The sequence below is a fragment of the Eufriesea mexicana genome, unplaced genomic scaffold (genome assembly GCF_001483705.2).
Source record: "Eufriesea mexicana isolate 0111107269 unplaced genomic scaffold, ASM148370v2 scaffold4744748577, whole genome shotgun sequence".
Classification (NCBI taxonomy): Eukaryota; Metazoa; Arthropoda; class Insecta; order Hymenoptera; family Apidae; genus Eufriesea; species Eufriesea mexicana.
Window position 1 is genome coordinate 192,271 of NW_016907989.1, and position 13,171 is coordinate 205,441.

The following is a 13,171-nucleotide window of genomic DNA, read 5'->3' on the forward strand; positions in this document are numbered from 1 at the left end:
AATGTTCAACGTAAATTTTACAATCTAAATACTTGTTCCAGATACTTAAGTGAACTGACGACCAAGATAGAAACCAGGAAGGCTCGGTTGAGCCACTTGGAATCTCAGAGATCTGAAGCGAAAAGCACTGCGACTAAAGATGCAAGAAGCCTCGAAAGACAGAAGTTGACGCATTTGAAACGGTTGGAAGAAGTTAGTAAATTTCGAATATAGATCATATATAGTCTGTATTTGATATTTAATATTTGCCATTTTCCTGATTATTGTATGATCGTGTTTATCTTATCGCTATAGGGTCGAAACCGAGTTAGAGCGATCAACGATGAACTGACAAAGTTGGCGCAAAATTCTTGCGAGAACAGCGACGAGAAACGATCTCCGAGCAGGGAAGACTTCGACAGGATCTCCAGGGTCACCACTGACTCTCCCATTGTAAACAATCAGGGCAGCTTGGGAAGGAAGACTATAGAATCCCTCAAGGAAATTGAGAGAAATCGACAGCTTCATTTAGCGAAACAAGGTATATATTATCAGAGATTTTTATGTTAATGTGTTAAATAAATATTATATAGTTGTCTTCTATCTCTATGTACTGTACTAGTTAAAATATTTTATTTTCCTTGTAATGTTTATAAATTAATTTTAGAAAATACTGATGATAAAATTTTTAATATCAAGCGGATCACTAGATTTCTAACACTTTTGAACTTTTTTTATTCTATTCATAGGAAGTATATACTTATTTTCATTTTAAATTGTCATAGTCCTATTACTTTTTGATCAATTTCAATGTAACAATAGAATTAAAATATTTTCCTTATTTATTATGGTTACTGATATAAAAAAAAAAATTATTTAATTTCAAATGGTATATTGTATAGTTACATAAAATTGTTCTAGTATCTCTTGGACAATTCTGACATTTTAAAAGAATTAACCCCTTGCACTATGATTTAATTATGACAAACTTTGCGTTATAGAATTATTTCATTTTAATTAGACACTGTGTAGCTACTTTATTTAAAATCTTTAGAATTTATACAAGTTTGTAATGCGAAATTTCTAATACGAATGTAATTCATATTTATGGGGTTTAGCATGAACATCTCACAACGAGTTAGACTCGTTATTGTAGTATAAGGGGTTAAAATACTTATCTTGTTAGTAGGATAAAACAAAATTTCATAGCAAATATTTAAATCCAAAGTAATGTAATCTAAAATACTGCATAATATAGTAAGTATATATAAATAATATATATACATAAATTTTCTTTTCTTCACCCTATATAAAAATAATACATCTAATTATATATTGATCTCTGTCTCTTTTAAATAAGAATCAAAACGCTTCGTATTATTATTATTAAGCAGTCATTAATAATTTATTATTAAACTTCAATGTAACTAACCGAATGATTTATTTTTATTAAAAATCGACATACTTCGCGTTGTTGCAGGCAGCCAAGTAATCTCCGAAGAAAGACGAAGAGTAGAGGAACTAAAACGACGAGTACAAGACGAAGTTCGGTCGCAGTGGGAAGAAAGGAAGATGAACTGTACCTCTTTCAACAGCGTTGAATCAGGCGAAGAATCCTCCAGTTACTCAACGGGGCCAACGGAAAGGTGAGTCACACGTTCAATCATTTTCCTTTTAAAATGCAAATCTTGCATTGTTTTCGTAAGCAAGCGAAACAGATGAAAATTACATGTTTTTGAAATTCCCGCTCTACGTTTAAATGTAAATTTCCTTCATAGAGACATCCATCGCCATCTTGAAAGAAGTAACAAAGAAACGACTACAGTATTTCTCGTTTCTATCCTTCCGTAGATGGAAAAGTCTTTATTATTCGGATATTTATAACGAAAATATTAATTGTAAAATATGCGCGACGAATTTAAAATCATTTTTATAAATATTTGGAAAATTTGTAATTTACTTAAACGACGGTTAACGCGAAATGAATGTATAGGTATCAGCTGATAAAACATTTTTATACATACATAGATAACTAGGGTTACATAACATTTAATAAGAACTGGAAATTTAAAAGTGCACATGGTGTTTCTCAGTAAGTGTACAGTAAATATATTCTTCGTGCGTGTGTTTGCACGAATGACGAAATTGCCTTGTCCTATGAGTGATCGGACACGGTATCATTTTAGCAATAATGGCTAAACGTGTTTTATCTATAGGTTTAGTGATAGAAAAGCCATCGGTGCGTTTAGCACGTGTGTTTAGCATGAGTGTTTCTCGATTAAACATTATCGCACGTACACTTTGGAACAACCAAATTTACTTGCATCGTGCTGGAAAATATGATCCATCTGCATTGAATTAAAATAAAAGGTACAGTGATGTAAATAGTAATACAATTTTCTTAACTTCTATTTAAATTAATTAGTTTAGATATTTATAGTTATCATAGAATAATATTTTTTGATATCAGGAAATTTGGGACATATGGTATATAGATTATTTGTATGTCGTTCCTTTAAAATTTAATTTATTATATTTCTATGTAGTCCAAGCAATATATAGTATAATTTTGGTAATTTTATTTTTAACATTTTGATATATGTAACTAATTTGTTGATAGATAATTTAAGATCATATACGTAGAAAATAGATGTTTTATTTCAATATTTTATTTTAATATATAGCTGATTAATTAGTATAGCTATCATATTATATATTAGCATAGCTTCAGTATAGCCGATTAATTATGAAGATTAATACGTAATTACGAAAATCTTGTAGAATTTCACTGCACTTTATTTTACTTCTTTATTCTTATTTTATTTCGCGTGTTTATTACCATGACATCAAGTTATTAAGACGAAACAAACAAGCGAAAATGAAAGAACCGGGAGATATACTATCGTAATCGGTCTGGAATAAACTTTCAAACGCCATATCAATAAAACACACGCATACATTTCACTTCGATAAACTGCTTAAAAATGACTTGAAATACCGATCAGCATTATGCAATATTTTCTGGAACAGTTCAATGTAGCTGCAAAACGAATATAGAAACCTACCGCTACCATAACAGCTACTTCGTCACGAATGTTAACCCCTTGCACTCGTATTTATATTTGAGAAGGCTACCAATCAACTCGCAATTTTTTCTCATATTCGATCGAAACGAAAACGAAATTTTTCATGAGAACATATTACAATTTAATTTCTCGATCCGGTAGAAAAAATTAGAAAAATAGCCAAATTTAACTCTTTGCACTGGAGAGATGAGCTTCAGTCACCGTTTCATAAAATTTGAAAGATCGATATTAATTAATAATGTAGGATACCAAAAGAAATCGCGAATCGGGTATTGCCAACAAAAACAAATTGTAAACCGATCGATATCGTCTAGAAGCAAATCGAAAAGTTATTCTATATAACAAAATTAAGTTGCGCGACTCCTCTACGGAGAGGTGAAGCGTAGGTTAAGGAAAGCATAAAAGCGTGGTCCTTGACAAGCAAAACAGAGTCCTTAGAAATCGGTTGTGACCAGCACAAACGTGAGTCGCTTGGTGTTGGAAAAAGAGTTTTAACACGTTGACTGCCACGCGCATTTTACGTGGTTTGCCCATGGTGCCAACATGAATATTTTATTATGCGATGCATATTATGTTGAAATATTATTTACAACAGATAAGGTGAGTTGTATAATCGCGTTTAATGTATTTTTCGTGGTGGGGGTCACCGGTGACCCCCGCGGCGCTGTAGACCATTTTTGCCATTATCAATTGTTTAAAAAGCAACTCGAAAAAATATTTCAATTACCGATTTTAGGATGAAGTTAGCGATGTATTTAGTGAAATGTCCTGATGACGAAGATTGCATTTCATCGAGCAATTAGGTACAGATAAGACGTCGCCACCAATTTAAAAAGAAACCTGGAAGTGTGCGAAATGTAAGGCGATTTTGCAAAGTGCGCTATGAAACTAATTCAAATAAGCTAGGAAGAATGAGAGCAAAGAATTGCACTAAAAAAGTGGCGACATATTGTGCCGACTGTTTTGGTTCACCTTTTCTTTGTATAAATAAAATTATTTTTGCATGTTCTGTATGGCATTAATTTCTTCGAACCATTATAGTAACAATGGTACTATTTAAACATTTATCAGTATCGATGTTTACTCTAATTATGTATTTTTACTAATGGCCGCATCGCTGATCACCGGTGGCCCCCACGGCGCTGTAGCAAAGTCGAATGCCGGCCACCGGTGACCCCCATGGCAGTCAACGTGTTAAAAGAGTGCGTCCTTGTGTGTTTTCATTTCGTTATCTTGATGTTCTTTTCCTAAGTTAAATCAGTTTACGAGTTTTGAGTTTCTGTTATTGTGTTCTTGTTCTTTCGTGAATTTTCGGTGTCTCAAGACCAGTATTCGCCATCCTATAATATATCAAATTTAATGTAATATAAATGGTGTACGAGGTATCGAAATCAAATAATTCTACAATTCTTTATTTACTGCTCAAAAAGGTATCGTCAGTTTTTTTTAGTAGAGAATTTTTGAATTTCTACTCTTCTCTAGCCAAAAAATCGTCGAGTGCAGAGGGTTAATATATGTGTAATAATAAAATGGCGACTATACGGTGACATACGAGTGGAAAGGTTTAATCTTCTGCTTAATTCGAAACGAACAATGAAAATACGAAACGTGAAATGTTAAATTAATGAGGAAAATACAAGGTCTCTGCAGTGATTAACAGAGACACTTCATTGGTTAATTATAAAAACGTGACCCAATGAGAGACGAAAGGCGACATACATTAGAATAAAAAGCAATGAATGAGCGAAAACGTTAACCGATTACATATTCATACGACCTGTAAACCTTATTTTACGCCTGTCATAAAAAATATACCATTGCAGTTGACCAAAAAAAAAAAATTCTGTAAGTACTGAATAATGATAATGGTATATTTGAAAGTCAAAATTGAAAAAGTTTCAGAGTTATATTTTGCAGACGTCAAAAGAAATATATTAAGATATAGTAAGAAATATATTAAATATAATAAAGAAATATATATGAGTCGTTCACTGCACAAATCGATTAATTACACTTTTTGAAAAATCTTAAATATAAAAGGTTATGTTTAAGTGCCTTGACACTTAAATTTAAGATTTTTCAAAAAGTGGAGTTAATCGATTTGTGCAATGAACGGCTCATATATTATTTCATAATCGACTGTGATATAAATTTACATTTTCTCATGATATATTTCAAGTTCAAAATATATGTCTAGTACTTTATAATAATAAACAGAAAAAGCATTTTAAACGAAAATAATATTGGACTGACTCACGTCATTATGAATGTTTGCTTGTCAGGTCAACAAAGTATACGTTCGAATATTACTTCTATAAACGACTTAAAAATAATCGTGAACAGAGGCCAGAAATATTATTAGAGGCAAAATATTTTCTGAAAGCAGTAGTAAAGACAAGATCCATCGTTCACTGCAATATGCCATTATAATAATTATTTTGGTAATCGCTGTCTGTTAGAAATTATCCATTATTACCCTTCAATGTACAATATATATAAATATACAATCCATGTTTATGACTCTTTTTGACTAAGAAGGTTCTTCAAATGATCTAGAACATGATCTTCTGGACTATACCTACAGTTAAGGTTCAGAATTTATAATATTTAGATAATTATTGGTACGTCCAGAGCTTGAATTCATTAACGTAATTGTACTACGAATGTTGCAAAATTGATGGTATAATATAATCGATTTTAAAAGATATATTTTCATTGACAGATTTTACATTAGTACTAGGTCTTTGCGAGATTTCGGAAATGTGAGATCGAAACGAGACGAGATCTTGAAAATGTCCAGGGTTCCCGAAAATACACGAGATCCCAAGAATGTTAAAGGTTCTCCAAAATATTAGAGATTCCCAAAACTATCAGGGAATCCCGGAAATATCCGAGATCTCAAAAATATTAGAGTTTCTCCAAAATATCAGGGAATTCCGAAAACACTCGAGGTTTCAAAAACATTAGAGATTCCCCAAAATATCAGAAAACCCGGTAATACCCGAGATCGCAAAAATATTAGAGGTTCTCCAAAATATCCAAGATCCAAAATACATTAGAGATTCCCCCAAATATTCGAAATCCCAAAATTATCAGGTGATCCCGAAAACATCCGAGGTCTCAAAAACGTTAGAAATTCCCCAAAATATTAGGGAACCCCGAAAACATCTGAAATCCCAAAAATATCAGGGAATTCCGAAAACACCCGAAGTCCTAAAAATATCAGAGAATTCGGAAATACCGGAGATTGCAAAAATGTTAGAGATTCTCCAAAATATCCAAGATCCAGTAAACATTAGAGATTCCCAAAAATATCGCAAATCCCAAAACTATCAGGGAATCCCCAAAACACCCGAAATCTCCAATATGTTCGAGATTCCCAAAAATATCCGAAGTTCTCAAAATATCCGATATCCCAAAAATCTCAGAGAATCCCGAAGCTATCCAGGATCCCGTAACATGCAATCCCAAAAATCATCAGAGACTCCCAAAAATATCAGAAATGTCAAAAATTTCAAAGAATCTCGAAAATATCCAAGATCCAGTGACACCCAATCCCCCGCGATCCGCCATTTTGGTACTTCCGCGTACCACCAGCAACCCCTAACATCCTACCTCGAAACTCTAGAAATCTCGTCAATCATCATCCACGACTCGTCAAAATCCCTACTGCCTTCTCTACTAGACTAGATTTCGACAGCGATTCGGCGTGAAACGGAACGGGTTGTGCAAGCTCGCGAGGACGTGCTGTGCCCTCTCTTTTAATCGGGCAGTTTCCTCGAAACTGGAATTCCATGGAGAGTAAAAGGTGTCGCGGCAGCGTTGATGGTTAGAAGGGGCGTCGCAGCTGCGAGGAAGCATCCGAATCGGACGATCGCAGATTGCCCGGCTGATTGCGCTGCCGGCAATAAAACGCTTTATCGGTCCTCCGGCTTGTCCCGCGCGCTACTCGCTGGCTGGTGGGGACGTTATCAGGCGATACGCTATCTGTTGCAACGAGCTGCCTTTCCGCGGTTAGCTAACGCGGTTGACACGTCGTTTCGTCGTTGTCTTCGCGCTTGATGGAAGTGTACCCCGCGAGGAAGAGCCACGAGGAGTAGTTGTGATGTATAGGATACACGTTCCTCGTGTTGGCATTTCGTGATCGACGGATAGATACGGAGGTGTAACACATGGGTGTCGTTGGGTGTAAGTGCGTGTATCATTGGGAGACTCTGTGCTAAGAGTTGGAAACGAGTCTATCAGTCGTTTGATATCCGGCGCTTCTGACGAGCCGATTAACTCCACGAAACGAAAGATGCAAATTTATCGAATAAATATAGAGAATCGAATATCGAGGTGGGATTGGAAGAATTAAAAATTGTAGAGGTAATCGGTGTGGTTTTGTGAATGGCTCGTTTGAACTGCGGTTTTGAAAGTGGCTATACCAGAGGGTTGTTAGAGGGATGTTAGGGTATCCTCATTGTTGAGTGGAAATCGTGGGTGAACTGAGTTTCAGGATTTCAGAATGGAATACTGAGGGCTGGATAAAGGGAAGGAATGATATGTGGATTCGTGGATTTCGTTGGAGGTAATTGGGTGTTGTGTGCATCTACAGAAGACTCTGAATTGTGCAACACTCGAAGATAAGTTTATGATTCATTCCATTATTTCAAAAATATACGAGCATCGAAAGTAATTAAATGGAAATCGTGGATGAGATGAAGAATTCGAGAATAGTCACTGAATAAATATCGTTGAGAGTAATTGGACGGGGTTAAGAGACACTGAATCGTGCAAGATAATTTTATAATAAGTTTAAAAATTTGTGCAATATCTGAAAATAATTTTACTGTAAGTTCAGTAGCTGTACGATACTTGAAATAATTTTGCTATGAATTTAGAATTCGTGCAATTTCTAAAAATAATTTTGCTATTAATTAGGTACTTTTGCTAGCACTGAAGATAATTTTACTAGAAATTCAGTACCTTAGCAATTTTTAAAAATAATTTTACTATAAATTCAACATTTTTGCAAGCATTGAAAATAATTTCACTGTCAATTCGGTACTTGTGCAACCCTTGAAAATAATTCTACGATAGAATTCTCCGATCCAAAATTATATGGAATACCGAAAGAGGTGTCGACATTTTTAGACGATGATAAATAATAGAAGCAACTCGTCGCCATTATGAAATAAAAATTCACCGATACCAGGACAGCACACGTGCAGCAGAAGTGGTCGCTCAGTCCAGTGCAGCAGCATTTAACGACAGAAGTGGCCACGTTCGATAATGGATGGATGGTGGAAGTTTAATCGGGGTATTAAAAGAAAAATTCGAAATTTTACCCGAACGATAAGATAAGCTCGGAGCCGAACGAAACGTGCTGGAATCTTATCGAGTCGAACGGATACTCGGAAGGAAATCGGTATTCGAGGTGCTTCGCGTTTCGAGCCGATTCCCTCGGGAATAAAGCCCCGATTGATCGGGCGAGTGGAATAGGGTATCGTCGGACCGTGTCGAATAGAAGTGGCTAGTTGGAAGAACGTTTGTTGAAGAAAGTCGATGCGACGATTGGCTCGAAGATCAAAACAAAAGCGGCGGGAACGTCGCGGCAAACGACGTTCAACACGACGAGTCGAACGGTATAAAGATTGATTTATTTGATAGCCGTTACTCGTAAAAGTGTCTTGCGCAGGTTCGAGATTTATCGGGGAACGGAATCGAGTAGAAAGTCCCGGAGGATCGATCGATGACCTAAAGAAGTCGTCGGTGATAAATCGACCGAACGTGGAAAGCGAAATGATGTAAACAAGAAATCATCGAGGAAATTAATGGTATCACGTACAGTGGTTACGACTGTTGGGAATATTTCGTGATTTCATTGTTGCCATTGCTCGACACTTTTTCCCGAGAAATTATAATTATACATAGATTATGGGAATTTATTGTCTGTGTAAGTAGATAAATAAGAAAATTCTGAGAAAATTCTGAGTTTAAGTAGGGTGTTTGGATTTTTTGGGTACCAAAGGGTATAGGAGAGTAGAAATATATATTTTATGTGCATTAAAATACATAAGTGACTGTAAATTATTATACAGAGATTGTGGGAATTTTCTGTGTCTAAATAGATACGTGAGATTATGAGATTCTGATTTTAAATAGGGTGTTTGGATTTTCTGGGTACCAAAGAGTATAGTATAGTAGAAATATATATTTTATGTGCATTAAAATACATAAGTGACTGTTAATTATTATACAGAGATTGTGGGAATTTTCTGTGTCTAAATAGATACGTGAGATTATGAGATTTTGATTTTAAATAGGGTGTTTGGATTTTCTGGGTACCAAAGAGTATAGTATAGTAGAAATGTATATTTTATATGCATTAAAATACATAAGTGACTGTAAATTATTATAAAGAGATTGTGGGAATTATCTGTGTGTCTAAATAGATATTTGAGATTATGAGATTCTGATTTGAAATAGGGTGTTTGGATTTTCTGGGTACCAAAGAGTATAATATAGTAGAAATATATATTTTATATGCATTAAAATACATAAGTGACTGTAAATTATTATACAGAAATTGTGAGAATTTTCTGTGTGTCTAAATAGATATTTGAGATTATGAGATTCTGATTTGAAATAGGGTGCTTGGATTTTTTGGGTACCAAAGGGAATAAGACAGTAGAAATATATATTTTATCTATATTAAAGTACATATATGACTGTAAGTTATTATACAGAGATTGTGGGAATTTTCTGTGTGTCTAAATAGATACTTCAGATTATGAGATTCTAATTTTAAATAGGAATTTTTTGGATACCAAAGGGTATAGGAGAGTAGAAATATATGTATATTATGTACATTGAAGTTTATAAATGACTGTATGTTTATATAAATTTTTGATGTATGAAAAGTTAAAAAAGATTCGAACTTCGTAGAATTTATATAGATATTTTATGTATCGTGTTTGAATTTTGTAGGTACTAATATATGGAAGATATGAAATATAAATTTTATGTAATTAAATTATATAGATGACTGTATGTTAGTGTATAGAATTTATATCAATTTTCTATATATTGTGTTTGAATTTTTGGGTATCAGTGTATAGAAGATTAGAAATATTAATTTTATACAAATTATAGTATATAAATGACTGCAGGTTTATATAAATTTTTGGTGTATCAGATTAGAGAAAGTACAAACTATTATATATAAAATTACATAAATTTTAACTATATAGTTTATATTAGTATTTTTATGTATCAAGGTTTAGAAAATATTCTGTCTGAGAGGCATATATATATTTGGTATATATCAAAGTTTATATAAAATTCTAATTACACATGGTTCACATACATTCTCTATGTATCAATGTTTATGGAAAATTTGAATCACCGTCTATATATAAATTGTATATGTCTAAAAGATCGTAACTACATATAATCTATATAAAGTTTATGCAGTTATTGTGTATATCAAATTTTATAAAAAATTCTAGTTACATAGAATTTATATACATTTTATGTGCACCGAACTATGTAAAAGATTCTATCTATATTTTCTACACACTAGGATTTACAAAAAAGTTGTATTATTTAGAGACTTCTCTAATTATTTAGAGAATTATTTAGAGAGACTTATATATAAATTTTCTCTGTGAACATTTATTCAAAATTGCTGTTACATAGACTCTGTACAAATCTCCCATACATGAAAATTAAAAAAGATTCCATTGTGTATAGAATCCACGTAAATTTTCTATACAGCAAATTTAACAATACATACTAACCATACAAAATTTATAAACAACCTTCTATCGCACTAAAATTTATAATATACCGATTTTCTACTTGTCAAAGTACACACCCAGCACCCTATCTATACAGAGTCTATACAAATTTCACACCTGATAAAATAACTTTTATAACTTCATATTTATTCCACGTTTCATAAAAATCTCTAAAAATTTCGCCAAATCTACTACGCACAAATTCACAGAAAATTTCAGTCACACAGTCTACCCAAACTCCCTGTACCCCGAGTCCAAATACCGAAACAACCAAGAAATAACAAAGAAATTCACTGATTTATCAGTGAATGACAGATCATTGGCAGCAAGAACATTGGAAGACAAAAGTGAAAGTGATATTTCTCAAGAAAAGCCAACTGCGACATTAACATTCTGGCAACGAAACGGATGAAAATATTTTCCTCGCGTTCGAAGAGAAACGCAGCCGAACCCCAGAATCGCGGACCTTTCAGGATCCAACCGAGTTTCGGACACTCGTGCTATCAATCCCGTGTGGCTATTCCACGAGCTCTCTCCGATGCTTGGATTCTTCGAAGGTGAAAACGCCGGCGAGCGCGCGGATCCATTAAGACGAGGCGCGAGGGACGGAAAAAAGAGAAATATTCGCCACGGGAGGAGGATGGTGTCGAAAGAGGAGAAATTGGCGGTGAAATGGTGCAGTTGAAAATCTGCCAGAGATCGCGTTGAGATCGCGAGAGGAGATTCGAGCGACTCGCGGGGGTGAGTCGAAGCTAAGTTAACACTAGGACTACCGAAAGGGGTGGTAACGGGGTCTTTGAAATTTTTCAATGTCCGAAAATATGTAGTTTTTGACGAATTTGCACTCGAAGGACGATCCTCTGTTGTGGGGGCCGAGTAGAAAAATTCGAAATATTAACCCTTTTCACTCAAGGGGTGAATCTCGGTTACCATTTATACGAATGAATATTCTTTGTACCCTACGATTTCGTGGTTACAGAAAAATTGCAATTCAAGAATTTTCTATTCCGAAATCGTCGATATTTTTTAAAATAATAAATACGAAATTGTGTATAAATTATTTTGATAAATATCTGCCTTTGGAATTTTATTAAATGGCGACTGAGGGTAGTCTCTCAAATGCAAAGGGTTAATAATATAATTACACAGGAAATATTGAAATAAGGGCAGGTAATTATTTAGAAAAGAGGGGGTCTAACCGTTTTCGACGATTTTTGAATATACTGTAGAAATCGTCATTTTGAATAATTTTTTCCTATATATATAACTACCGCTCGGCCTCGGTTTCCGAGATTTTTGCAAAGAACTATTTCTACTACTACAACGAATATTGCCCATAGCTACGTGCCTGTGGCAGCGTATGTGTGAGCGTTGAGTCCCCGATTGTTTATGGTTTCTATAAACGCATCGAGGGGGCCGGACGCGTATAACGGGTGTACTTAAAAACTCGACTGAGACGATTTGAATGAAGAAATCTAACCTAAAATTTATTTAGGCATAACTATCCTGTCTAGCAACTAATTTAATGGATTAGATTCTGGTTAGGTTCTTTTATTCACGCATTTAATTTCAATTTTCTTGACACATATGTGTATACTATTCGACGTTGGTCGTCGTGTTGTTATTTGTAGAAACAAGAAATAAGGACACATACAGAGTCACAGATACGTACATATAGACAGAATTCAGTGTAATATCAGCGATCTTTTTGAGGAAAAATCTCGGCAACTAACAAGGAGACTACAAGGCTTTCGAGTCACCGATTTGATTCAAATTTTTTAGGGTAAATTTAGTTCTCCTGATGGTGAAGGTATATGATTATAGGTGCCATTACTCAATAATTTTTAAGATATTTGCAACTGGAGATTTGTCGTAGGTTTAATTTTCACCTTCACCACAAATAATTATATATAACATATAATTATAATAATATAACTATTATATGTATATAATTGTCTAATACAAATATAAAAAAAAAAATTGTATATAATAAATATAATAATCCTACAAAATTTGAAGCAAATCGGTGACTCCAAGGCCTTGCAGTCTCCTTGTAAGATGTAAAATTAAATGTGAAATTAATTAAAATTTCGAAATCGGTGAGACCTCCGCTCTCCTTTACTAAATAATTACCTGAGGGAGTTCTGTAACTTAATTTTTGAATGATTTCATTTCGCCATGACTATACCAAATTTTCTCGAAGCTTTGAGTCGCTGAATCCCAATAATAAAAAGATCCTCCAGTGCAGAGAATTGGTATTGATTTCGATTCGGGTAAAAACGTAATTATATACAGGGTGTCCCCGAAAAACGTACACAATCG

At 34.0% G+C, this 13,171-nt stretch overlaps 1 protein-coding gene across 1 annotated transcript in view; it reads left to right on the top strand.

Moving 5' to 3' along the window:
• LOC108552094 (pleckstrin homology-like domain family B member 2) overlaps nucleotides 1-13,171 on the top strand; it is a 125,472-nt gene that overhangs the window by 77,942 nt on the left and 34,359 nt on the right. The window contains exon 9 of the mRNA XM_017906498.1: nucleotides 1,460-1,625. Within this exon, the coding sequence (XP_017761987.1) occupies nucleotides 1,460-1,625 (166 nt within the window). The remainder of the gene's footprint in view (nucleotides 1-1,459; nucleotides 1,626-13,171) is intronic.